The sequence below is a fragment of the Pristis pectinata genome, chromosome 10 (assembly GCF_009764475.1).
Source record: "Pristis pectinata isolate sPriPec2 chromosome 10, sPriPec2.1.pri, whole genome shotgun sequence".
In the NCBI taxonomy this organism is placed as follows: Eukaryota; Metazoa; Chordata; class Chondrichthyes; order Rhinopristiformes; family Pristidae; genus Pristis; species Pristis pectinata.
In genome coordinates, this window is record NC_067414.1 from 9,230,973 (window position 1) to 9,258,659 (window position 27,687).

General features: G+C 40.2%; 2 protein-coding genes across 3 annotated transcripts in view; one reads left to right on the top strand and one right to left on the bottom strand.

Moving 5' to 3' along the window:
• Nucleotides 1–24,665, bottom strand: fbxo16 (F-box protein 16). Its single transcript, XM_052024424.1, has 9 exons — nt 24,592–24,665; nt 20,600–20,759; nt 19,923–19,958; nt 16,529–16,735; nt 13,230–13,394; nt 9,278–9,477; nt 7,980–8,082; nt 1,475–1,700; nt 1–225 (listed from the first exon to the last, which is right to left on the bottom strand). The coding sequence occupies exons 2-9, from the start codon at nt 20,693–20,695 to the stop codon at nt 158–160; spliced, it is 1,101 nt and encodes a 366-aa protein (XP_051880384.1). The 5' UTR covers nt 20,696–20,759; nt 24,592–24,665; the 3' UTR covers nt 1–157.
• A 153-nt stretch (nt 24,666–24,818) lies between these two features.
• fzd3a (frizzled class receptor 3a) overlaps nt 24,819–27,687 on the top strand; it is a 61,028-nt gene continuing 58,159 nt past the window's right edge. Inside the window, exon 1 of one of the 2 annotated variants that reach the window (XM_052024385.1) lies at nt 24,819–24,859. The gene's annotated coding sequence lies outside the window, so the exon portion shown is untranslated. Of the gene's footprint in view, nt 24,860–24,899; nt 24,998–27,687 lie in introns of those variants that run through there. The other variant, XM_052024386.1, reaches the window with a different exon arrangement.

The following is a 27,687-nucleotide window of genomic DNA, read 5'->3' on the forward strand; positions in this document are numbered from 1 at the left end:
TTCAGGGCATTGCAATTTATTATGTTTAATTCACAAATCAAGCAAGTGATTCCTTCAGTACAGTCCAACTCCAGTCCACCAACTCTTTGTCGTTCTTTGCTAACCAGTTTGGCCAGTTGATGGGGGCACTGCCTCTGTTCCAAGTGGTTTCATCCTTTCATTCTTCATCACAGCTTCTCTCTGTTTCAGGGACTTGCCATGGCTGGCTCTCAAAGAGCGGGCAGGCTGGGAAGGAGGCAGCAGCAGAGAACATGGCAAGAAGTTTAGTTGTTTTTTCCCAGGAGAGTGCTATTCTCCTCCTCTTCAAATCTTAAGTAAGTGATTGCAGGAGCCTTCACCCTCCCTTGAGAATAACACAACTACTGAATGAGCATTGATCTGCTAAGGTTAGCAGACATAATTTCCTGAGTCTTTTATGTTTCTTGTGGGATGTGGGTAGTCCTGGCAATGCCTAAATACCTTTACCTTTGTGGCCTAGAATGTGAAAGATATAAACTTATGTATTTGTCACATGCATAACATTGCACGTGGGATAAATAAGGGCTTATTTATACAGGTTTACGGATAAAGTCATGAATGCCACTTGGCTCTAAGGCAACACCGACAATACTCTGCCCATCATGCTAAACCATAGTCTGCATTAATCCTGTGCATAGCAGTGCTGCATCATTAATCAAATAATCTATACTGCAGCATCCATGTCACCAGATTATGCTTATTATAAATTCTGCTGACAAAGCCATGAACTATTTTGTTCTGCCTTATGCACACTAAGAATCTTACAGTGTACTAAGCCTCCACATAACATTCATCGATATCAAAAGGATAGTGAATTATTTCAATGCAGAACTAGCTACAGTCTTCTTGATACAAGAAGCTGAGGAAACGTGCATGGCTGAAAATGCAGAGGAAACATCTCAGGTATAAGAAGGTCATGTGTTTGAGTCCCACTTCAGAGATTTTAGCACATAACCTACTCTTACACTTCCAATGCAGTATTGAAGGCCAACTGTACTATCAGATGTCCCATCTTTTGAATGATGATTAAACTGTGGTTACATTAACCTCTCAGGTGGACATAAAAGACCCCCTGACATTTATTTGAAGAACAACTAGGGGCTTCTACCAATTCTCAGCCAATATTTATTGGGGGGGAAGGAGGGGAATTCACATTCCCATGAGAATGACACTAGCACTGAATGAGCAATATTTATCCCTCAACCAACATTATAAAAACAGATTTTCTAGTCATTTTCTTATTGTGCACATATTTACTGCAATTCTTGCATATAAATAATTCTAACCTTGATACTATAACTTCATTGGTTGTGAAGCACTCTGGCACATTTTAGAGCTGGAGACTTGCAAGATCTTTCTTCCTATTGACAACAAACTGTTTATGGATTACATTATCAGTGCTGGCCAGAGAGGACTAAAAGCAGGAATGATACAAATAACACCCATTGATACTCACAGGGGGAACTCCTCTGGGTCCGCAAGGAAGCTTTCTGTCCCCTTTCATTCATTACTGGGATAACAGGTCGAACTGGTGCTGGTCGAATACCAGCATTCCAGTCAGATCTTTGGGTTAATGCTTTGGCTTCTTCCTTGGAAACAAAACTTCCTACAGCACCATGACTTGCCCAGACTGGACGAAGTTGCCGTTTTTGACTTAAGTTAAAGTCAAGAGACATGCACATCTGAGCACAAATCAAATACAAGAAACAATGATAAGTGTTTTATAGTAGAACAGATGCAACAAATGAGACTACTATCAGGCAAGACCAATGGAAATAATGCAGCTCCAGAGAGATGGGACGGTAGATTCATTCGGCACATGATACGACTGCTAGAAAGGAGATACAATATCTAGCTGATCTCTGTGGGTGATGGAACTATAAGTTAGGGTTGGAAGATTTGTGCATCGAGTCAGACATAAAAGATGCCATGGTAATATTTTTAATATTTTGAAGATGAGGTGAGTTTTCCCCAGTAGCCCCACCAATATTAACCATCAACATTTTAAAAATACACTCTTTTATCATTGGTTCATTGTTGTGGAATCTTGCTGTGCAAGTACTAGCAGTCACATTTCTCAACAGTACAATAGCTATTATACTTCGAGATTATTCACTGGCTTACAAAAGCTTTTGATTTGTTCCAGGTCGTGAAAGGCATTACAGAAATCCAGTTTCTTGCTCTTGCCATCTCAATATGTCAATTGCACAAACTACTCTCTCCATTTCAAATTCTTCTTCTTTCCCGAAAGATTATGAAATTATCTGTCTGCAATGGCAAGAGTTCAAAGGGTATGACAAACCTAAGTGGGCAATTTATTCCTCAAATATGTTGTTATCTTTTGTCTGAATTCTGAATTTTCTTTTTACCATTGACCTAATGTTTGAATGTACCTTCTGGTATTTCAAAGTTTAACTGCAGTGAGAAGTATTATTATCAATAAAATAAAACCAAGCTTCATTCCCCTGTAATACTGAAGTGCAATAAACAAGAGTGGTCAGTAGGTGTCACAGAAGTACCAATTCTGGCTAGTTGAAGACGGCACAGTTTCTTCACCACATCCCAGAACTGCAATTGGTCTCTATCAGTGGAAGTACCTTTACACCACACTTAACTGTAGGTCTGCTGGATAATAATACAACACTGTGTTCTAACAAGTGACATAGATCAGCTTTGAGACACCACTCTTTCTTTCTCCATTTTCTTTTATTTTGTTTCTGCTGTTTCTTGCTCCATGCTCTTCATAGTCTGGAGTGTTGTCCAGTATTTCAATCACTTGTAACGATTTCAGGAATTGGGTGGACAATTGGCATGGATAAATGGTGTGATGTCCACATGTGCCAGTGTCCGTGATGGTGGACAGCCCTTCTGACAAAGCCATTCCTACGTAAGCTGCAAGATACTGCATGGCTACAGAGAAGGTTTGTCACAGGAAGTACCCGAGAAACCTGTTTGATTACCAACAGAAACATCAGATTACCTCTTTAGGGCAGGAGGTGGGGGTGGTTGGAGATGGAAAGCACCAAGGTGTAATTGATGCTTCAATTATGTACCACTTAGATCAGAATCAGAATCAGATTTATTATCATTGACATTTGACATGAAATGTATTGTTTTGCAACAGCAGTACATAAAAATCTATAAATTACAAAAATAAATAAAGTGCAAAAAAAAAAGGAATAATGAGGTAGTGTTCATGGGTTCATGGAGCATAGATCTACAACAGAACCATCTTCTGTGAAGACTGGTGTCAAACAAGGCTGTGCCATTTGCCTCATCATATCTCTCAGTCTTTCTGGCCACAATGTTGCACCTTACCTTCAACAAGTTTCCCACACCAGTGGCACTAACCTTTAGAACTAATGGAAAACTGTTCAAACTATAGCAACTACACTGCAGAACCAAGGTTATCCAAACCTCAGTAGTGGAGCTACAGTATGCATTTGACACTTGCACTTGAGCATACTCAGAGGCCGAGCTCCAAACCATCGTCCATGCTTTCAATGAAGCTTATGAGACTGCCTTACACTAAACATCTACAAGAGCAATGTCCTCTATCAACTTGCCTCTGCTGCATTACACTGGTTCCTGACGATAAAGGTTCACAACAGGACTCTGAAAAAAACATGGACCACTTCCCATATCTTGGAAATCATCGATCTGTGAAAGCAGACATCGTTAATGATATTTACCACCGCCTTCAATGCACTGTCATTGAAGCTCAAGGCATTTAAAAATAACCAAACACTGTCTCTGCAAAGTCTTCCAATTCAAAGGAGGGATAAATTAACCCGTAAATCCATGAACCCAGGCCAATGTCTCCCGTGCTGAAGCCCTAGTTATACCAGTCAGCTATATTAGGCAGGCCATGTTGCCTGAATATCTTAAACCAGATTCCTGAAATGAATACTCTATTCTAAGGTCTGTTATGCCAGAGGAAAAGATTCATGGATGTGCTCAGAGCTTCATTGAAGAAATGCAAAATTCCCACTGATTCCTGGGAATCTCTAGCCTATGATTGCTCAAGGGAGAGAAGGAGAATTTGGGATGGTATTAAAAATCTTGAGACCATGCATCAAGGGCACACTGAGACCCTGCATAGGATGGAAGGAACAGACCACCCCCCTGTTATGAACCAGGTTGCTATTTGGTGAATGTCCCTTTAAGGCACCTGGACAGTAGAGGAGTAGTAGTAGTGTGTGTGTGTGTGTGTGTGTGTGTGTGTGTGTGTGTGTGTGTGTGTGTGTGTGTGTGTGTGTGTGTGTGTGTGTGTGTGTGTGTATTATCTCCAAGACGGCAAGACTATAACAGCGTGCTGGCTGTTTTGCACAGAGAATCAAGGACAGAGAGAGTGAGAGAGAGCGAGAGAGAGAGAGAGAGAGAGAGAGAGAGAGAGACTGAGACTGACTGCTGGTCTCTGTATCGACGGATGAAGAACAATAGCTGTGTCTGTCACTACAATCCATGTACGGATTTTTGGAGTAAACAAGTGGAGTCCACTTTGTCATTAACCTGTACTGAAAAGCAGGTGTTTCTGTGGGCGGCCACGTATAGCGATTGCCTTCGGGGTAGCAGATACTTCAGAACAAAGCAGTAGAGATCTTCAGATTGAGGTGTCGTATGGGTTCCATCATGGAACATATGGATTTCGTAAATTCTTTCTACATTCTCTCTACATTTTCTCTTCAGTCAACAGTGGTTTTGTAAAAGCCTTTGCTCACTTTTCACCTTATGACTTGCTGAACTGAACTTTGAGAACTATTCCTAGACTTGGGGTTTGGGAATTTGCCACACGCACACTTCGAGTTTAGTTTTGGGGTTAATGTTTAATATCTAACTATTTTACTTTTCTTATTATTACAAGTAGTTATTAATAAAATAGTTTCCAACACTTATACATGGCTCGTTGTGTTTCTATTGTTGCTGGTACGTAACATCCCAAACTACCCATGTTTTCCCTATCAGCTACCTCCTGCCTCATCTATGGTAGGGTCTGTGGGTTCTACAAAGCCCTCATTAGCTACCTAAGAACCCACAAAACTGGAGTGGAAGTAAGTCATCCTCAATACCGAGGGACTTCCTAAAAAGATTTGGTTCAGTTATGGACTCTGCACCCTGGGAGGAACATAGTTACGTTGGAGAAGGTACAGTGCAGATTTAGCTGAATGATATCAGAGATAAAGACTCGTTGTATAAACTCACATTATATTCACATGGATTTTGAAATGTGAAGGGTGACCTAAATGAAGTATTTAAAGTCATTCAGTTTGATAAGGCAGATAAACTATTTCTAATGGAGTATAATCCAGATCTTAATAATAGGGTTGGACTATTTACAAATCAGGAAGCACTTCTCCACATATGGTTGGTGGAATTTTAAAACTGTTCATCAAAAGTCTGTGAATGCTATATGGTCATTGATATTTTCAAGACTAAGGCTATTTTAAACTTATTGAGTAAGAATGTCAAAGATTTTGGCCAAAGACAGAAAAATTAAATTGAGGTATCAATCAGCTGTGATATTACTGATTGATGGAACAGGCTCCACTCCTTCTTCTCTTGTAACTTCCCTGAATTTATGTGAACTGCAAGGCAATACAACTCAAACCCCACTACCATTTTAATTGTGGCTCTTGGAGAGGTAGCCAAGAATCCTTCAGAAACAGGATGGAGCCTCACTCTAAAGTGCAAATCACTTCAGTTTTTAGGTCTCAAAGGATGGCACACTTGCTGCATCCCAATGGCACTCATCATAAAGCAGTACAAGACATAGCATGTTAGGTGACTGCAAATGGTCTTTCCAAACATGGGGCAGGTGGCAGGCCTACCTCAAGCATTGATCCTCCTGTTATCTGATCCTCCATAGTCTATAACACTCAGTTTTAAAACCATGACTCCAATTGACTTCAGGAAGCCAGCAACCTGTCTGCCACATTCAAAGGAATCTGGGCATTGCCCCTGTGAACATTTTACTGGGTTTAGCCATCAATGTGGTTTGGATATCTAGTTGGAGAGTTCACTTTTCCTCCACATTCACCATATCAAAATCACTCACTTTGCCACCCATACCTTGCCCATTTTATCAAAAATTACAGCACAATGCTTTGAAATTCTGCTGCACAGCAGAAAAATAGATTCAATTTTTAAAAAGAGAGCAAGATAAAGAAAAAATTATTTTTAATCAGCAGGAGCTGTTCAATTAGCCAAGGGGGAAATTAGACAACTTACAGCAGAATCAATATTCTCATATCTGATCATTGTGAATCTACAATCAATAAAGGAAACAGAATCATCAATTGGATTGTCAAGGTAAAGGCTGAAACACAGGAACTATATGGGACACTGGTGTAGCCAACTTTGGTTACCAAGATGGCATAGAAAGGCTAAGAACTAGAAAACATGCAGAGAAGGATTCAAGAACCATCCACACCATCAGAGAAATGAGTAACGAGGGAAAGCTAGAGAGCATTTGAATTCCTGCTGTTTTAAAGTAGATGAATCAAATAAAAGTGTGATTCCAGGTCAGAGACACAGATAAAGGCCAAATTCGGCACTAACAATTTATCCTGGGAATGGCCTTTCAGTTGAAGTCATGGACACAAACACTGGTATCAATTTGACTCACCAACTTTTACCGATGCACCATAGAAAGCATCCTATCTGGATGTATCACAGCTTGGTACAGCAACTGCTCTGCCCAGGTCCGCAAGACGCTGCAGAGAGTTGTGGACACAGCCAGCGCACACTGGACACCAGCCTCCCCTCCTTGGAATCTGTCTTTACCTCTCGTTGTCTTGGTGTAGCAGCCAGCATAATCAAAGACCCTACCCACCCGGGACATTCTCTCTTCTCTCCTCTTCCATCGGGTAGAAGATACAAGAGCCTGAGGACGCGTACCACCAAACTTAAGGACAGCTTCGACCCCACTGTGATAAGACTATTGAACGGTTCCCTTATACAATGAGATGGACTATGACCTCACGTCACTTGTTGTGACCTTGCACCTTATTGCACTGCACTTTCTCTGTAGCTGTGACACTTTACTCTGTACTGTTACTGTTCTTACCTGTACTACATCAACGCACTTTGTACTAACTCAATGTAACTGCACTGTGTAATAAATTGACCTGTACGATTGGTTTGTGAGACAAGCTTTTCACTGTACCTCAGTACAAGTGACAATAATAAACCAATACCAATACCAAGAAGCAGCTGTGATTGTGGAGTTGCAGGTTTACATAGAAGGATGAATTCAAAGGGTCAAATGGTCTCTCTGCTCTGCACCACCAATGGTGATCTCAAATTTCTTTCTTTGCTCAGATATTATCAGTAGATCTAACAAAGCCTGAAAAATCAACAAACTGAAGTAGGAAGAGGGATAGTGCTGCTATTTTGATCACACCTTGGGAACTAAAAATTGAGGCTTCTTTAGAACAATGAAGCAATTAATTTATTCTTGCCTTAAAGACTGTCTACAGTCAAACTATGAAGGCCCTTGACTCAGCTTGAAGCAGGACACTTGGCACAGCAGTTTTTGGGGGGCATCATGAGTGAGTTAGTCGAGGATCTAAGATGATCAATGCACCTCTGATGGCTAGATCCACCACCAGGTGCAAACCACAAGAAATCTGCCTTGATCATTTGGCAATGAAAATTCAAAGGAAAGAAGTAAGTCAACAAAATATCAAAACATAAAATGTGAAATGCTGATCCTGCTTAAGAATGCCATGAACTTGGGATTATGAAATAAACATCATCACAAAACACCTCGGTGGTGAACTTGGTCATTGTCAAAGTCAGGAAGTGATTTACTTTTTCCATTGAAGTCAATGTGCACACTATAAAGCAGATAAGCATATCACTGATTTGCTATCAATCACATTTTGCTTTTTCCAAAAGCTGATTTCATCATTTTCAAATTTATTTGAAAAAGCCAAGAAAGGAAGTATCAGTGGGCCTACCAGTGATTTTACTTTCCACATTTTATAGTTTCCTGATGGATGCTTCTTTCTGTCATGACTCTGTCGAATATGATCAGGGGAGGCTCGGCTTCCCTTCTTTCTCCTGGGAAAATAGACCATTCAAAAATGATAATATTATTAATTTAAGTCACATTATGCAGAATGAACAAAGCTTTGCAGGGAATGAGCCATGCTAAACAAGGCCCCAACACATTATCTGCAGGAATACATTAGGGACATTTAACAGACTCTTAGATAGCCACATGAATGGAAGAAAAATGGAGGGCTATGTGGGAGGAAAGGGTTAGATAGATCTTAGAACAGGATAAAATGTGGACACAACATTGTGCGCCGAAGGGCCTGCACTGTGCTGTAGCGAGAAGTTTTGCGATGCAAATATGTCCTTATGTGATAGGTTACGGAAATGACCACAATTCTAATTAATATATGCCATTAATTAAATCACATACTGAATATCAAAAGGAATAGTCTACTTTATCCAATTGAAAATCTATTTAGGCTTTTGACAGTAAGCTCAATAAACATATTAATAAAATGTAATAAACAAAATTGTTAATTATATCAATTTTAAAAAACATTTGTGATTTTAACATCTTTAATTTGACCCTGGGAAAGTGAGTTATGGCTTTAATAGAATCTGAATGTGATCATTATACCTTTACTTTTATATAAGTTTTTCCATTATCTGTCCAAGAAAAATTATTACCATATTCTTTCGAAAATAGCTGAGACCCAGTATTCCTCTCCAAAGTGAACTTAGGTTCTACCCCTCCCTTGAACTGATATCACTAATAATTGTGGACATGATCCCAGTGTGGTGATGCCCTTGCTGTCCAGAGATTATGCCCAGAATCAGGGGCCGAAAAGGTGACAATGGAGGGCTTTCAAAAGCAGACACTGTGGGGGATAAAGGCCCTGCATTTCCCTTGACTTTTCTATCTGACCCATGCAGACCTTCTGATGAGAATGGCAACTCATTCAAAACCCCTAATTTTTTAGTATCCTTCCTGTGAACTGAAATGAATATAGCTAGTATGGCTGAGAATGCTCCATTTGCATGCCTGGCACTTTGCACTGGAGTAAATTCTGGGCATCCCAAGACGGCACAAGAAAAACAGAAGATCATCAGCAAGTGTCTCTGCCACTTTAAGACTTGTAAGTGAATCCGTCCCCTTGTTCACTGGAAAATGACTACTGGCCTCTGTAATTAAGCCAGAGAGCCTTGAAGTGTTGCCAGTCTGGGGCACCTGCCTTCTAGTAAGTTTCCTTTCACTTACCCAGTTAGCTCAATAGGATCACTGTTGTCCAGGTAGTTGAAGCGTATGGTATCTGTTGGGTGTCGGTCTGAACCACGCCAGGGTGGGAGCTCAAGCCGAGCTTTCCCAGGTGGGGAGCGAGCTGTGGGCTGCTTCTGGTCTGCTGGATCCTTTGATAATGGATGGACTTGCGCCACAATAAACTCTTCTTTGGGTGGAGTCTGGGGACAGGAAGAACCCTGAATTAAGAAGGGCTGCAGAGTCGGTCCCACAAGTTTTGAAGGAGATTGACAAAGAAAATACTTATCCACAATCTGCCTCTCACACTCATTATCATGCACAAAGGCATTGTTGCGTTCTATCCATTTTTCAAGTATGTAGTTTAAAATACATTATCGTGGAATTATAGCAAAGCAAAGGAAAGCATTAAGCCCAATGTGACTGCGCTGGCTCTTTGAAAGAGCCATCTATCTATCTCCCCATGGCCCTGAATTTTTTTTCCTTTTTAATTAGTTATCCAATTCTATTTAAGTCTGCTTCTACCACTGTTTCAGACATGCATTTACAACAACTCACAGCATTAAAAAGTTCCCCTTTTTGATAATTACCATAAATCTCTGCCCTTTGCTGACCATCTACCCCTGGATACCACTTCTCCTCATTTAAAACCATTCAAGATTTCAAGTACCTATTAAACATTGCTCTGAGATCAAGCCCAGCTTCTCCTGAAATGGCTCACCCGGATACCATTTTGGTAAACATACTCCCTATCCCCTGCAAAGCCTTGATGTCCTTTCTAAAGTGTGGTCTCCAGAATTGGATCCAATACTACACCTGAGGCTTTGCCATTGATTCATAAATCTTTAACATAACATCCTTGTTATTTTGCATTCAAAATCATTTTGTTCAAATAGTAGGTTTTAAATAAATAAGTCAAAAGGCTCAATGTTCATGTTCACTGAGTGAAACAACTGGCTGTAAGTGAGTCAATGAGACAGTGTGCTGCACACTGTGATAGTAGGAGTTGTATTTCAGTATTGCTGCAGTGTTTGGGATCTTGGCACCTTAGAGATTAAGAATTATTCTAAATTCTGCTTATTGGGAATCCACAAAATAAATTACTTTGTTAGTTTATTTCAAATCATTAACAAGTTGAATGAATGGATTTACATTTTTTTCCAAAATATCCCCACATTATTTCTTTTATTGACACATTCCCTATCTCCAAAATGTATAGACCTGCTGCTCTATCTCCACAAGGCTACTTGATCAGTAGTTGTCGGTTGTCTGGAGTGGGCAACCTAGAAAGACTTCTGCTTGTTTAGGAATGATAAAGGAGAGAGTGTGTGAAGCATGGGATTAGTATTGGATTTATAGTGGTAAGAAACTGGGGCAGTGAAATCAATTCAAATTGATAAAGAACTATTGAGAGAGGACAGAACAGTGAAATTAGTTTGAAATTGATACGGGGCGTGGGAAGAGAATGGGTGATTATATTGGTTCAAATTAAAACAATGCAATAGTTAGAGAGTAAATCAGTATGACTGGTTTGGGATTGATAAAGGAGTAAGGTGAGAGTGTGCTTGGTGATTTTGTAATCTGTGAGAAGATAGTGGGACAGCAAGATTTATTTGGAATTAACACAGAAGTGTCATGTGAGAGAAAGGAGCAGCGCAATTAATCTTGGACTGCTCTATATAAGTGCTTCTATTTATGATGTAAACTTTTATGTTAACCTGACCTTATTGGAGTCTTAGAATCATACAGCATGGAAACAGGTCCTTCAGCCCAATTGGGCCATGCCGACCAAGACACTCATCTAAGCTGGTCCCATTTGCCTGCGTTTGGCCCATATCCTTTCCTATCCATGTACCAGTCCAAGTGTCTTTTAAATGTTGTTAATGTACGTACCTGCATGTAATGTTGAAGCAGACAATGTAGTGTCCCAGAGGGAAAACACTGAAACATTTGCCCTATGAGGTAATGTATTGGAGAGTATAGCCTAATCACAGTGGCTTCTAGATCTCTCCAGATCTGTAGAAAATACCATGGTAGGAGTGAGCCTTGGCTCGATGGTAGCATTCTCTGAAACTACAGAATTTAATATCTGTTCCAGGCAGTCACATTGAATAGGACTAACCACCAATCCAACCCCCACCCCTCCACTACACTATCAGCTGGTATAGTTATGGTTTCAGCCATTGAAAGATTGTTCATCATGCTGTCAATCAGCCCATGAATCCTTCCATTGCTTCACATTTATCTGTCAGGGTACAGCGTGTGGAAATATGTGACTCAAAAAACTTTTTTACTCAAAACATTTTGAGTAAAATTACTCATTCAATTTCTTGTATAATGCTAAAGCAGGCATAATACTATAGATAAATGTTATAAATGTTACAAACATCATTGTTTATGCCATCTGTTCCAAAATAAGTTCCTTAGTCTTAAAAAAATTAAAATTTTAATCTAAACTGTCTACCTTTGAAATCCAACTTGCAGCATCATAGCTGAGTCATAATGAATCAACTGATATAAGCAACTTGGAACCAGGAGTAAATCTGACCAGACAAGTTATGGTTGACTTGGAATCATATTAAATAAAATGTGTTCATGAGCTTGTCCTTATGTCTGAGAATGCAGCCATTTTTTAAACAATATAATGAACTGAATCAATCTTAAATTGTAATTAATATACAGTACTACCTGGAGAATGTAACATGGTTTGTCAATTGGTTCTTGAGCTTAAATGAGAAACAGCAGCTCTAAGACATTTTCCATTTTAAACACTCCAGTGCACAGAATGAGACACGATTTAACAAAAACAAGGACTTATTTTGGGACCTGCCATGAAGGCAAATATAAAAATGCCAATTTACTGTTCTACAAGGTTTAATTGGCTATGGTAAATTACCCTTAGCATCTTGGGGAGTGGTAGAATCTGGGGAAAGTTGATAGCAATGTGGGGAGAATAAAATGGGATTAAGGTAGTTCTGGTGTAAAAAGATGTTTGATGGTTGGCACAGACTTGGTGGGCCAAAGGGTCTGTTTCCATGCAGCATGACTTTATGAAAGTAACTAATTATGCATTAATTCTTATAATTCCTATAACATACAAGGACTACATAGAGTCATACAGCACGGAAACAGGCCCTTTGGCCCAGCTCGTCCATGCAGTCCAAGGTACCTACCTGAGCTAGTCCCATCTGCCCATGAGCTAGTCCCATTTGCTTGCATTGTTGAATGTAGAATGGTTTGCATTGCCATCTCTGAGCCTAAAAGTCTAACATCAACCTATTCACTAACCACCATCAAACCCATACAAATATCTGGCTTTGCCAACCCACCAAATAAGGATGAAAAATTATTGAAGAAGTGTCTAATTTGAACCTGATCAAATTGTCAATTTGCAAACTTAGTAAAATTTCTTCCCCCAAACTTGGCATGAAAAATAGTATTTTTTAAATAAATAAACGGCAATGATAAAAGTAGCAGCAAACCAAGAAAGAATTGTGTGGGTTTTAAGTGATTGGAAAACAGGCCCCTTGTTTGCCGCACCTTAAAGGTCCTTGTGCAAATTATTCTGTCCTAAACTTATGGATTTAGGTTTAGCTTTGATTCTTTCCATCAATTTCTTGAATAATCTTGCTATCTGAGCAAAAATGAAAAAAACTAGAGGGCTGTCAATATTCACAAAATCATTAACAAATTTTGAAGTTCATTTCTGTTTATACCTTGTACTTTGCCCTTGAAAAGAATGAATATTCCTATAACAGGTTTTAGACCTGCATAAATTCTGCATGAAATAATATGACACCTATTAATTCCTTCTTTAGAGATATATCTATGTTTTTTCCTAGGTATAGAAGCAGTGTGTATTACCCATTTCAATACTGGTAATGTAAGAATAGTTACAGGTATCAAATTAATGAATGCAGCAAACCGCTGATGTACCCTGGGATATGTTACTAACCTTTGGCTTGGTAACATTCAGCTCCTTCACCATCTCAATGTAGTGCCTCTTCCAGATTCTTTGTTCATAGGGAGTAGGTGAGAAGCTGATGTACCAACCTAGTCTCACGCATTTGGGCATCCAGAGTTGGTCCAATTCAGCCAGATCTTTCCAATGCCAGTTCACCTATGAGGACACAGCTACAATCAGTGAGATCACAGGAGCTATAAAACTAACAAAGTGGGCGAGGTACTAAACAAGTAATTCGTATTGTTATTCACCAAGAAGAAGGACATGGAGGGTAGCGAGATCAGGGATGGGCATGCTGATATTTTAGGGCATGTTGATATCAAGAAGGAGGAGGTGTTGGGACTCGAAGAACATTTATGTGGATAAGACCCCAGGGCCTGGTGGGATCTATCCTAGGTTATTGAGAGGAGAAAGGGAGGAGATTGCTGGGGCCTTGACAGAGATCTTTGTATTCTCGTTAACCACAGATGAGGTCTCAGAGGACTGAAGAATAGACAATGTTGTTCCTCTGTTTAAGGAAGGCAACAGGGACAAACCAAGGAATTATAGCTATTATTATCGATAATAGTTATTATTAGTGACATTAGACACAGTCATCAATGATATTAGAGACATTGCTAGTGATAATAAATCTGATTCTGAAATTATTGGAGAAGATTCTTAGGGACAGGATCTACTTCCATCTGGAAAACCATAGATTTGTTAGGGGTAGTCAGCATGGCTTTGTTTGGGGAAGGTCATGTCTTACAAACTTGTTTGAGTTTTTTGAGGAGGTGACAAAGATGATTGACGAGGGTAGGGCATGATTGATGTTGGATACATGGACTTCAGTAAAGCTTTTGACAGGATCCCTCATTGGTATTGGTATTGGTTTATTATTGTCATTTATACCGAGGTACAGTGAAAAACTTGTCTTGCATACCGATCGTACAGGTCAATTCATTACAAGGTGCGGTTACATTGGGTTAGTACAGAGTGCATTGATGTAGTACAGGTAAAAACAATAACAGCACAGAGTAAAGTGTCACAGCTACAGAGAAAGTGCAGTTCAATAAGGTGCAAGGTCACAACAAGGTAGATCGTGAGGTCATAGTCCATCTCGTCCTATAAGGGAGCCGTTCAATAGTCTTATCACAGTAGGGTAGAAGTTGATGTTAGCTCATGTTAGGCTGATCCAGAAGATTAAGGCACATGGAATCCATGGGGACTTGGTAGATTGGATTCAAAATTGGCTTGGCCATCGAAGACAGAAGGTAGTGGTCTGTGACCAGTGATGTTCCACAGGGATCAGTGCTTGGATCTCTGTTGTTTGTGGTATATATAAATGATTTGGATGAAAATGTAAGTGGGTTGATTACTTAGTTTGCAGATGACACAAAAATTGGTTGAGTTGTGGATAGTGAGGAAGGTTGTCAAAGGATTCAGACAGATATAGACCAAATGGAAATATGGACCATGTGCAGGCAGATAGGACTATTTTAGGTTGGCATAATGGTCAACACAGACATTGTAGGCCAAAGGGCCTGTTCCTATGTTACATCGTTCCATGTTCTAACAAATATGAGCAACCCCATCATACAGTATTTACATTGTATCTAAGCAGCCACAAGCTGTCTTTACACAAAATAATTCCATACGAAATACTCAAGTATCAATAGATCTGGGTCAACTCTGCTCTGACTCACTGTTTAGAGTATGTTTAATGGTCTTCCTGCTTTTTGTGATTTTCTGCTTTGTCAGGCAGTATGCTTTCCTCTCCAATTTCACTTATTAAGTTTGCATTGTATACCTGACAGAAGGGAATTTTTAATCTAACCATCTGCTGGGAAACTGCTGGGACTGGATTGCCCAATTATTTCACTCCTTGTCTGATCTGATCCAATCAGCATTGCCACTGTAGTACTGTAGGCGCCAGGTTTGGTCAGTCAAAAGCACTCCCAACTCAGAGCCATAATGTTGTGAATTTATCCCATCTTATAAACCTGCGCAATCAGGTTTTTGTTCAAAAGTAGGGAGTGCTAGACAATCAGAGGGGCTGTCTTTCTGATGAGCCACTAAACATTTTTCATCTGCTCTCTCAGTGTTAAAGATTGCAGGGCACCATTCAAGGATGGCAGGGGAGCTTTTCCTCTTGTCCTGGGCAATATTATTTCCTCAATCATGACCTTAAAACAGATTTATTATTGTCTCAATGAAGCTTGTAGGTCTTATTTGTTCAAACTTTGTTCAACATCATCCCTAAATCTCAGGTGACCAAACTTTAAAAGTATTTTGTTGGGTGTAAAGAACTTCGAGACCTCCTGAGTGGTGAAACTCTATAGTGTAATAAATGCATGATTTGCCAGTAAGGATATCACTTGAGAACAAATTGTCTGAGTTCTGAATTTACAGTTACTCTTCGGTAGATATTCAGCATGTTTTCTTGGCAGAAGGAAGTAGCTCAATACACCATCCAAACATTATGCCTAAGCCATCTCTTTGAAAAATCCATCCAGTTTTTTTTTTCTTTCTTTAACGTGTGGTCAAGTCCATAGTTAGCACATAAGGTCAGAGTTAATTCGGATTTCAGAAATAACCATGATAATTTCAAAGTATATTCAAATTATTATCAAATGTTAGGCCTTGAAGGTGTGGAGCAAAAGCAGCTCTACACTGCAGGAATCCCCACCACTTGGGGTCTGTATACTTGATCAAGCTATCTACAATGCAGAATCTTTACAGACTAGAATATTTTCTCATTCTCTACATGCATCTGCTGATTCCACAAATTATCAGTTTGTTTAGTTTTATTGTTAATAGGAGCAAACAACAGACATTTGCTTTATTTGTGACAATAATAAATAAGCAGCAGTTAAATGACCAGGCTAGTAATCCAGAGACCTGCACTAACAATTCAGAGACCCAAATTCAAATCCTACCACAGCACCTGTGGAATATAAGTTCAGTTAATAAACTGGAAATTGGAACCAATACACCAACTGATCTCAACAATGACCATAAAAACTACTGGATTGTCGTAAAAGTCCACCTGCTTCATGACTGTCTTTCAGAGGAGGAAGTAAGGCGTGCCTACCCATCTGGCCTACATGCAATTCCAGACCCACCCTATGCGGTTGACTCTGAACTAGGCCTAGAAGCCAATTGGTTGTACCAGTACTGTTTCAAGAAGACAATTTACCATCACGTTCTCAGGGGCAATTAGAGATGTGCAATAAATACTGGCCTTGGCAGCAACATCCAGATTTTGAAAATGTATATATAAAAAAGAAACCTTTCTGCATATGTGTTACCTGGGCACACCGGCAAAGGCTCCTTGGATCCAAGAAGGAGAAGATGTACAAAGCCAGCACTCTGGGAAGGAAACAAGTGAAGTCCAAAGCTTCCATTGGAACTCTACTGCGCAAATGTTGCTCACAAAATTTCAACTGAGAGACAGAGCATCTTTCAAACAGGTCAAGAAGAATCTTGCGACGCTGTGTGTCAGTCCACTTATCAAACTAAATGAGGATGTGAGGGAATGTAAAAGCACTCATCATCAATGCAGTAATATTAAATGCCATACAAGCTGTTGTGACCAATTAGACATTAAAACCATTAAGCTGTCACTTTTCACCTCCCTTTTCATTTCTTCTCTTCCTTTTTTGCTCTAAACTTTTTCTTATTCTTTCCTTTACTTATTCCTCCCTTACCCGCTCCTCACTGTTTCCTTCCACCTCCTTTATCCACTACCTTACCCTCTGCTCCCTTTCTCCCCTCTCCTCCAGACTTCAACCATTCCTTCAAACCCACCACTTCTCTTTCTCCATTTCTCACTCACCCTTCCATCTCTGCCTCGACACGTTATTTCTTCCTTGTCTCCCCTCACATCTCCCATCTGCTTTTCTCTTCTTCCTCTTTTCCTCTCATTTTCCTTCTTCAGCCTCCCCATTCTTCTCTCCTTTCCCTCCCCTTTTTCTATAATCCTCTCTCTGCACACAGCTATTAGCCTCCACCTCTCATGAGCAAAGCAACTGGAGGTTAGCTTGTGACTTGCCGAAGATAAAGTAACTACAAGAAAGATAAAAATGTTATCATAATTTCATATAGTTCTGAAACTCACTCAGGAAAGGAACTTGGGCTTTCCTTTGTTTACTTTCTATTTCTAAGATAAACCTTTTATATCCCCTACTCTTTCTTCTCCAGTCATGTCATGCATAAACTACAGCTATGAGGACAGGATAGCCTGAAAGAGATCATTCAGAGGAGTGTGCATTGACAAATATATTCAGGTGGCATTCCTTATTCCAATGACAATTAACAATATAAACACTCATGGGAAGATTAATGAAAGTAAAGCACATCAGTCTTACGAGCTGACTCAACAGGAATTACGTGCTGTAGTTCTAAGTCATGGTGATCAAGAAAGTTCATTTACTCATTGATCTAAACAAGTTAGCCAAATTCTGTTGGGGCTTTCTGTGTGTGGCTGCGATTGGTTTCGGAGTCTTAGGATGCAGTAAACGTACTGAGTAAGCTTCACTACCTAATAGACTCACTTCACAACATCACACCCACTTGGGAGAAATATGAAAGGAATGTGCCTTTTGGAACCACAGGCCAGCAAAAAAGAACGAGGTGAAGGTGAACCACAATTCCATATCACACAGAGATAATGAGATAGGACATTCTGAGGAATGTGTTATACAACATTCTTACATAGGAATGCCTCTTGTGAAAACCAAACCTCTTATATTTTACATTGTCTGAAAATAAAGAATTTGTTGGGTAGGGTTTTAGTCTATATCCATGCAAGTAATTTTCCATTGCTGCACCATGCATTTGGAATAGATTTCAGGATCTGCCACCCAGCCTGAACAATTAGTTATAATCAATTGACTTGCTCTAATGATATCACCAATGGCAAGAGGAAGGTCCTAAATACATGTCAAATTCAGCTCCACATGCAGCTAATACTGAGCAAATCAAAAACCATGCTCAATTCTTGATTAACGTGGAGTTAAGAAATCTCAGGATATAACACAAAGATAGGAGGGGGGAATTTATTAAGGGGAGTGTTTTTGTTTAGAAAAAACATTTTATGATGGCAGTTATGAAAAGTTATTGATAATGTAGAACCTTTGGGGAAAGGCTGATCATTATCAACCATCTTGCTATTAGACGACTCTCTACAACTCCATCTTCTCCAACTACCACCTCAACTCTAACCCTTCCTTTCTAAGATAAAGACAAAAATTATTGAATCACAGTTCTGCGTCCACCTCACTCCATTGCTCCATGTTCAAATTCTTTTTCTACTTCTGCAATGCTTACTGCAAAAAACAGCCCTGGTGAAATTTAGGAGCTGTGGGCATGCTATGTTGGCGCTAGAAGCGTGGCAACATTTGTGGGCTGCCCCCAGCACATTCTACGCAAAAGATCCATTTCACTGTGTGTTTCGATGTACACGTGACTAATAAAGAAATCTTTAACAAAAACACCACTGTTGTTGGCAGGATCTCAGATGGCGACGAGGAGGTGTACAGGAGTGAGATAGATCGGTCACAACAACAACAATATCAGCAAGACCAAGAAATTGATTGTGGACTTCAGGAAGGGGAAGTCGGGAGAACAAATACCAGTCCTCATTGAGGGGTCAGCAGTGGAAAGGGTGAGCAGCTTCAAGTTCCTGGGCATCAACATCTCGGAAGATCTATCTTGGACCCAACACATTGATGCAATCATGAAGAAGGCACGCTAGTGGTTCTACTTCGTTAGGAGTTTGAAGAGATTTGGTATGTCACCAAAGACTCTTCCAAATTTCTATAGATGTACAGTGGAGAGCATTTTGACAGGTTGCATCACCACCTGGTATGGAGTATCCAATGTGCAGGATTGCAAGAGGCTGCAGAGGGTTGTAGACTCAGCCAGCTCCATCACAGGCACAACCCTCCCCGCCATCGAGGACATCTTCAAGAGGTGGTGCCTCAAGAAGGCAGCATCCATAATTAAGGACCCTCATCATCTGGGACATGCCGTCTTCTCATTACTACCATTAGGGAGGAGGTACAGGAGCCTGAAGACCCACACTCAACAGTTTCTTCCCCTCCACCATCAGATTTCTGAACGGTCCATGAACTCTACCTCGTTATTCCTCTTTTGCACCCATCTATTTATTTATTTATTTTGAGGCTTATAGTAATTTTTATGTCTTGCACTGTACTGCTGCTACAAAACAACAAATTTCAGGGTGTATATCCGTGATCATAAACCTGATTCTGATTTTAATATCCTAATAACTTCCCATCAGGTGCATTCTCCTTACACTATGATACTCCCAAAGTGCCTCCCTTTTCTGATTCACATTTATTATCACTTGTTCCAATACAGCTACTCATGTTCCACATTTTCTACAATATCCCCATCTCTTACATCCTAAAGCTCATTCTTGCCCCTGCAAGCAAGAAGCTTGCCATGTCACTGCATAAATTGTTGCTCCTGTCCAACTTCTTTGTCCTTCTCCAAGAAGAGAATCAGAAGAGGCAATGATATTACCAAGGAGATCCTTCTCCAAGGAGATGATGCAAATGAGGGGAGTTGTAATGTATTGTTTTCCAATCACATACAATAAAACTCCAATAATTCAGCATGAAACAGGGCCCAGATGAGTTTTTAAGTATCTACAAAACAAATGCATGGCCCTCTTACCCATTTCCCAAGTAATTCTCCTCTTTCTCCAAAAACCTGTTGGGGGGGGGGGGGGGGGGGGGAATAAAAATACATTAGTGAATCTCTGTTTCTTAACATGAGAGATATCCAAAGCAGAGCCACTGAAAGCCTCCAAGATTCTGTCTATAACCACATCATATACTACAAAAATTTCATGCTGAAGACGTCAAGAGTCTTTTCTTTCAACCATAAAAATCTGCATGCATGACAGACAGCAATTTTGCAATAGTTGTGCATAGTTGTTCAAATGGTATGTGATAAAAAAACAAACATATTTTAATTAAAATATTTGATAAAATCATGTTTTTTGGTAATCAAGTCACAAGCATAGCTTCAACTGGAAATGACTCAGAGGTCTCACACCAGGACATTCATATCAGCAAGACAAGCAAGACTCCACTGTTATATGTAACAGTTATATGGTAACCTTACATCATTATGAAAGTCTCTCTGACACAATAATTCTATGATACCTGTAAAATAAATAAAGTTGGTTGATCACATCATGAAGATAAACATTTATCATTTGTCATGATAACCCACTTTACAAAACACGCACTAAAGAAAGGGATCCAAATTCTACTTAGGCACTGGCTGTATACCATGAATAATTAAACAGTATATCCTCTTGGTAATTTGAAATCCCACCCGCTTGCCTTGTCATTGGTAGGCTGATGATTCAGGGGTGTCCAGGAGCTCATCTTAGTCTGCATTTTAGGCCCATTCATGATCTTCAATGGTGCAAATGTCATTTTGAAATATTCAAACTGTAAGTGTTTTTCCTTCCTGTATTAAATCATTCCATTCAAATTGAATCTGAAAGATAGAATGTCAATACATAAATTATAGAAACATAACCAAAGAGTAGTCCCCACCTTCAAATGTAAAGGGAGCTGTTTGGAAAAGGTGAGACCCACAAAAAATTAATGGTTGGGGTGATAACTTGAATTACAGCTACAATGCAAATTCTTGCTGAGTGGCATTCAGAACTTTGAGGGAAATTTCTCTATGCCAATTTTGATGAACATAAATTGAATTCCCTACATTTCTAGACCTTTGACTATTCTTAAGGAAGAGAAGAAAATGCAAGGTATAATAGAAAGAGAAGAAAAGTTTTTTCTATTTAATAAGCACAGTTCAGCTATTAAAAACAATGTCTTGTAGCAAAAGAACAAGAAGGGAGATGAGGAGACAGATGGATGTAAAAGAACCTGAAGGGAGGTACTTCTGTGTCCTTGTCCAAACTTGTACTCAATCATCATTATTAAAATAGAATATTTCCTATTTGTGGGAGTACGCTGTGCATAAAATAAGTGCTGTGTTTCTGAGATTGCAACGGTGACCACAATTCCCAAATAGTGCTTAAATGGCTGTAATTTGGGATGTCCTGAGGTCATGAAAGACACTGTATAAAATACCATTTTCCTTGTTATCTAAGTTCAAATATGAGTTTTCATTGAAGTATAGTACAGGAGGGCTGCTGATATCACTGGATGGGAACCATGTTCTGTAGAAAACCTTAAAAGCCTTCAAAAGATAATTTGTACAATAAATATTTCATATATATGAAAACTTCTCAGCTCCACAGATTTTCTAGGCTTTCTGTAGGTATTTGAAAGATGGCAGATCTTACTACTATGAAATATAGTTAAGCTGAAGAGCAAAGATGCATTTAAAATGAAACTGGATAAATATGAGAGAGATGGGAACAGAAGGTTATGCTAATAGGGTTAAATCTAGAGAGATGAAAGGTGATTTTCATGGAACATAAATACTGGTACGGACCAGATGAGACAAATGGGCTGCTTCTCTACTAAAAATCAAAGATGAAGGATCTAATCAAGGTAACATGCCCATTAGCCTGACTTCTATACCAAATTGAATGATGGAACCCATCTAAATGATATAGTTTTCAGTAGGGTATGATCACACCTGACAAATATCATAATGCAAACCAGGAAGCCACAGCCTGTCTTTTGCTATGCATGTCCTATGCTGTCTGTCAGCAGCATTGAATTAGAAAATATCTCCTATTTTGGATGTCACTCAAAATATTGATAGTGAAACCTTCTACATCCCAGTTCAATTCAACTTTTATAAGGCCTTTGACAACGTCCTACTTCAAATTCTACTTTTTAAGGACAAATAACAATGGTAATCCAAGACAGAACATGGGACAGGATAAGACCTGGCTTGGAAGTACAATGTGCTGAGTTGATACAGATTCAATAACACTTTGGCTTTTTGGTTTGATTTTCTATTGTTTTGTGTTTGGTCTGTGGACTTTACTCATCAATTTTCTCAGCAATTTTGGCAATTTAGTATTGGCTTTTTCAATTTATTATCTTCTACTGATTCTCAGCTCAAACACACTAAGCTGCCAGGTTGACCATCCATATTGTAAGAGAACGAGAGCTCAGGGATGAATTCGACAGAAATTTGCAAGTGCCAATGTAGATAGTGTTTTAATGTCTGAAAGATGACAGTTCAAAAAATGCTGTGTCCCTCAATGATGCACTGATGTGCCAGCCAGTTTAATGAGCTGGAGTCACTATGAGTATGGCTTACCTGATGACTCAGAAGTGAGAGTGTTAGCAATAAACTAGGCTGACTTCCGTAACTGTAAAGATTCTGAAGGGTCAGATATGCATTACCTTCAAACTTGCTATTTGGATCTTTACATCTATATAAACTTTCAAAGAGCAATCCAGTTAGTTGCTCTCTTCTGGTTTTCTCCCACATTCTTGCATATTTTCTCCTTCAATTATTTATTCTACTCCCTTTGAAAACTGCTAGTTTGTATCTGTATCCATCAGCCCATCTCGCAGCATCTTCCAAATGCTAGTTCCTCATTGTATAACAAAATCCTCTTATTGCCTCCAGTTCTTTTACCAATCACTTTATCGAAACCTTTAATGACTTTAGAAACCTCCATCTAATACTCTCAGCCATCTGCTCTAAAGTAAACAATGCCATCTTCTCCAGTCTTGCGACCGTAACTGTAATCCCTTATTCCTGGACTGTCTCCAGCTTCATGTCCTTCCCAGAGTGTTGTCTGAATTGGATGCAATACTTCAGTTTTATGCATGGCTCTACTATGTCCCTGTTTCCATATGTCAACAAACTGCTTTGTTGACCTGTGTTCTCACCTTCAAAGATTGGTGCACAACATTTGAGATCTCTCTCTTCTTGCACCTCCTTTTGAATTATTTAGTATTTATTGTCTATCCTCATTCTTCATACCAAACATATTACTTAACATTTATCTGTGTTGAATTTCATCCACAATGTCTGTATCTTTTTCAATTCTATTATTTTCCTATCACCTGCAAATTTCACAACTGCAGGGAATTGACAGAGGCATGTGCCTAAAAACTTAAAGATACTATAGGAAGAAAATGCTTGGGAATGCTTCAGCAAAATCTTGTGCAGAGAAGGGACGAAGAAGCAACAAACATGTCACTGGGAGGTGACTGGCATCAAAATCTAGCCAGGTGCGCAGGGCAACATACCATGAAACAGCCAGTCAGGGCCCTCAAGGCAGCCACAGAACGGCCTGAGTCTCTGGGGCTACTTAGTGATGGGGCACAGAGAAGCAGATATTCAGTAGAATACCACCTCCCCCTCCTCCCTTACTGCTGCCTAGAGAGTACATGCACCTGTCTACATCAATGGTGCTGAGGTCTAGAGCTTCAGGTTCATGGGAGTGAACATCACCAACAGCCCGTCCTGGTCAAATCACATAGATGCCACGGCCAAGAAAGCTCACCAGTGCCTCTACTTCCTCAGGAGGCTAAAGAAATTTGGTTTGTCCCCTTTGACTCTCACCAACTTTTACCGATGCACCATAGAAAACATCCTATCTGGATGTATCACGGCTTGGTACGGCAACTGCTCCGCCCAGGACTGCTAGAAACTGCAGAGAGTTGTGAACACAGCCCAGCGCATCACGGACACCAGCCTCCCCCCCCCCCCCCCCCCCCCCCCCTTGGACTCTGTCTTTACCTCTTGTTGTCTTGGTGAAGCAGCCAGCATAATCAAAGACCCCAGCCACCCGGGACATTCTCTCTTCTGTCCTCTTCCATTGGGTAGAAGATACAGGAGCCTGAGGGCACGTACCACCAGACTTAAGGACAGCTTCTACCCCACTTTTGTGACCTTGCACCTTATTGCACTGCACTTTCTCTGTAGCTGTGACACTTTACTCTGTACTGTTATTGTTTTTACCTGTACTACATCAATGCACTCTGTACTAACTCAATGTAACTGCACTGCGTAATGAATTGACCTGTACCATCGGTTTGCAAGAAGTTTTTCACTGCACCTCGGTACAAGTGACTATAGTAAACCAATACCAATACCAAAAACCCAAAGCAAATCTTTTTCACCCAGAGGGTGGTCAGTATTTGGAATGAGCTGCCAGAGGAAGTGGTTGAAGCAGGTACATTAACAATATTTAAAAGGCACCTGGACAGGTACGTGGATAGGAAAGGTTTAGAGGGATAGGGGCCAAACGCGGGCAAATGGGACTGGCTTAGATGGGAATCTCAGTCGGCGCGGACCGAAGAGCCCGTTTCCGTGCCGTATGTCTCTATGCCTCTGTCCCTGCGGCTGCCAGGGCGCAACGATGCGCCCGTCACTGTCTCACCTCCATCCTGTCCCACAACAACAGGAGCCATCGCTGCCTCAGGAGTCAGCCTCGCTCGGTTTCTACGGCAACAGCCTCCGCCGCCGCCCCACGGGCCAATGGGGCCTCCGGCTTGTCGTCACGGGATCAGAGGCGCTGGAACACGTTTCCCGGGCGACGAGTATTACCGCTCACCATTCGCCGCATTTTCGCAGCCAATCGGGCCTCGTGTGGGAGGCGTAGTGCTGGGTCAGTCGGCGGTTGGTGAGCGGCCGGTGTTTTGTGGACGGTGAGGGGGCGGGGGGCGAAGCGGTGGTGTCGGCGGCGCTCCGGGTGGAAGCGGGCGGCCGGGAGTAGTGCAGCCTTGGGTCTAACCGGGGGGATGAGGAGGCGAGTGATGGCTGGGGAGCTTGGCGGGGGGCTGCAGGTGGGTGGTATGTCAGCCGGGGGGTGGGGGGCAGCGGGAACGGGGAAGCCCGCGGCTTGGCGTCAGTGAGCTGAAACAGTCGGGGCTGCCGACTACAATAATCCCGGCCAATTTACCTGCTTGAGTTTGTTCTATTCCTTTACTTGATTGCTGATAATGGTGCGGGCGGCGCTTCAGTCGGAGTTTGGGTATCGTTCAAAGAGTGTGCCCTCGCCAACGCGTCCCCCTTTCCCCCCCCCCCCCCCATCCCCCAAGATAAGAATGTTATCTGCATTGTGTTTTTATTTTGCGGGGTGATCTGTTTTCCAATCTATTTCTCCACCTCAAAAAATCTATTTCTTTTTCTCTTTTAAATGGCCCAAATTTGGTGGATGCTACCATATCTGTAGCTTGTCATTGGTGAATCCCTTCAAAACACTTCAGTTTACGTGTGTACTATTTGATGGGGCGAATGATTGAGGGAGAAGGGAAGGTAATATAAACATGAAAACAAAATTGAATCAACGCTGGCTGAAAATACTGGTAACTTGGCACTTGTAGAATAAGATAAAGCAGTCTTGGAAATAATTGGTGCAGTGCTTTGCCCTGTACTCAAAAGAGTAGAATGCAAGACTTGAGTTTGTGCTGAGGCTGTCTGCCTCTGTGTGGAATAATCTGGTTTGTTTTTAGTCAAAAGTAAAAGTAGATGCATTTAAAAGGTTTACAAAAGTCTTTTAAAGGACCTATCCCAGGTACAAAGGGGATAAGGTGCAAGCATGTCCTCTGATGTGTGTTATCACAAAGGAGGGTGTGAGATCTTGTAGGGTGTGACATAAGGATTTTGATGTGCATAATCTCTACAAATCTCTTCCATGCCTGAAAGGAAAAATATTGGTGAAGGTTATGTTTGCATGTTTGAAAAAAAGTCTTAAATGGGATCTGGCAGTGCATATGAAATAAAATTTACATTTTATTAAGTTAAAATAGATTATACCTGCAATGTAGGATCAGCTAAAAACTAACAAGAATTAACTTTAGAACAGAATTTGGGGATAAAATCTTTATTGCAGAGAGTAAACCTTTGATTCAAACTATTTCTGTGATTCTGGAATTCTGTAATACCACACCACTTGTGCAGAAAAATCAATTGTGTGCAGTTTTTTTCTACAATCTTTTAAATGTTCAGAGTTACATAGGAAAGATATGAATATTGAATTTAAATGTGACTTAATGCTATAATGAAAGATCAAGAATATGAAGGGATGCATTCCCATGAGTTCAGTTTCTCGTAATGTTTTGGTTAACGAGACTGTCAACCTTGAATTTAAATAATTCAAGTTGCACCAGCTATCATTTGCAGAAGAGTATTCTGAGCTTCCACCACTCTGCATATCAAAGTGCTTTCTGACCTCACTTCTGACAGACCACTTACCTTGAAATTGTCCTTTTCTATCTGAGCTAATATGAAAACCATAAAAAGAATACGTAATCTATGAATGTTGGGTACCAAATTCCCTTGTTTATATTTCTCTTGCCTATAACAGAGCTGAGCAGGGAAGATCTTGAGATTACAACTAGCTGCCAGTTTACAAAATGTAGGATCAACCTTTTTTCTATAAATTGGTTACCATTCAATGTGGATATAAAAGTTTTGGTACAGAGGTGGAGAAATGAATTATTGTTTTACCTTTCAGTGCCTATTGGGCTTCTCTGACACCAGCAGAGCACAACTAGCCATAGAGTAAAACTCCAAACTGTTCATTAATGTACCTACATTCCTAATCTCAGGACTGATATGAAGTTCGCTAATGTGATGAGTTTTTATTACTATATCAACAGTTATTGGTTTATTATTTTCACTTGTACTGAGGTACAGTGAAAAACTTGTCTTGCATACCATTCGTACAGATGCAGGATTGCCAATCAATGCTGATTTGCAGACTGTTTTGCTTTACAAGTTTCATGCCCACAATGACTCCTGCTCTAAGGCATGCAATAACATTTTCTCCACCCTGCAGTTTGAACTCAATTTAAATTTGAGATCTGGAACTGAAAGTTTAGAAGGCTACTTGATTCCTAGTGAAAATATATTTGGATATTATTACTGTTTGTCATCTGTTTGCTGTCTTTTGGCAATGATATCTCTTAGTGCAAGTGCAGTCTTTATGTGTACTTGGAATTGGTAGCCTACTGGTTATGGTACTGATAATCCAGGAATAGTGAGCTAAATTCTTACCATGGCAAGTTGTGAAGCTGAATTTAAAAAAAAAACCTGTGATCAGGCCAGGTGAGGCACTAGTGGCTTTCATAGCCATTCTGATTTGCGTGCAGCTCCACTACCACTATTTGGTTGTCACTTAACAGCAACTCAAATGCAGCAACAATTTTAATCCATGGTGCATTTCTGCTTCCCTGCAGTTACATCTTTTCCTACCTCTACCCATTTAAGTATGTCTCATTCTTTCAAATTCTCCTTTTGCATCCTGTTCAAGAACCTGATTAGATTATATTTTACAGAGCATTGCAAAGATTGCTGAAGCTTGCTATCAGAGAATACTTGATGTGCAGAAATTTACAAATGTACAGGCTTAATGTTATTCATTTTACTTGAGTCCTTTTAAAGAAAATTGTAATCATAAAGCTGAAATTCCTTTAAAAAGGAAGCTTAAGACTTTTGTAAATGGCTCAACATGATTAGTTTTGAAGTTGCC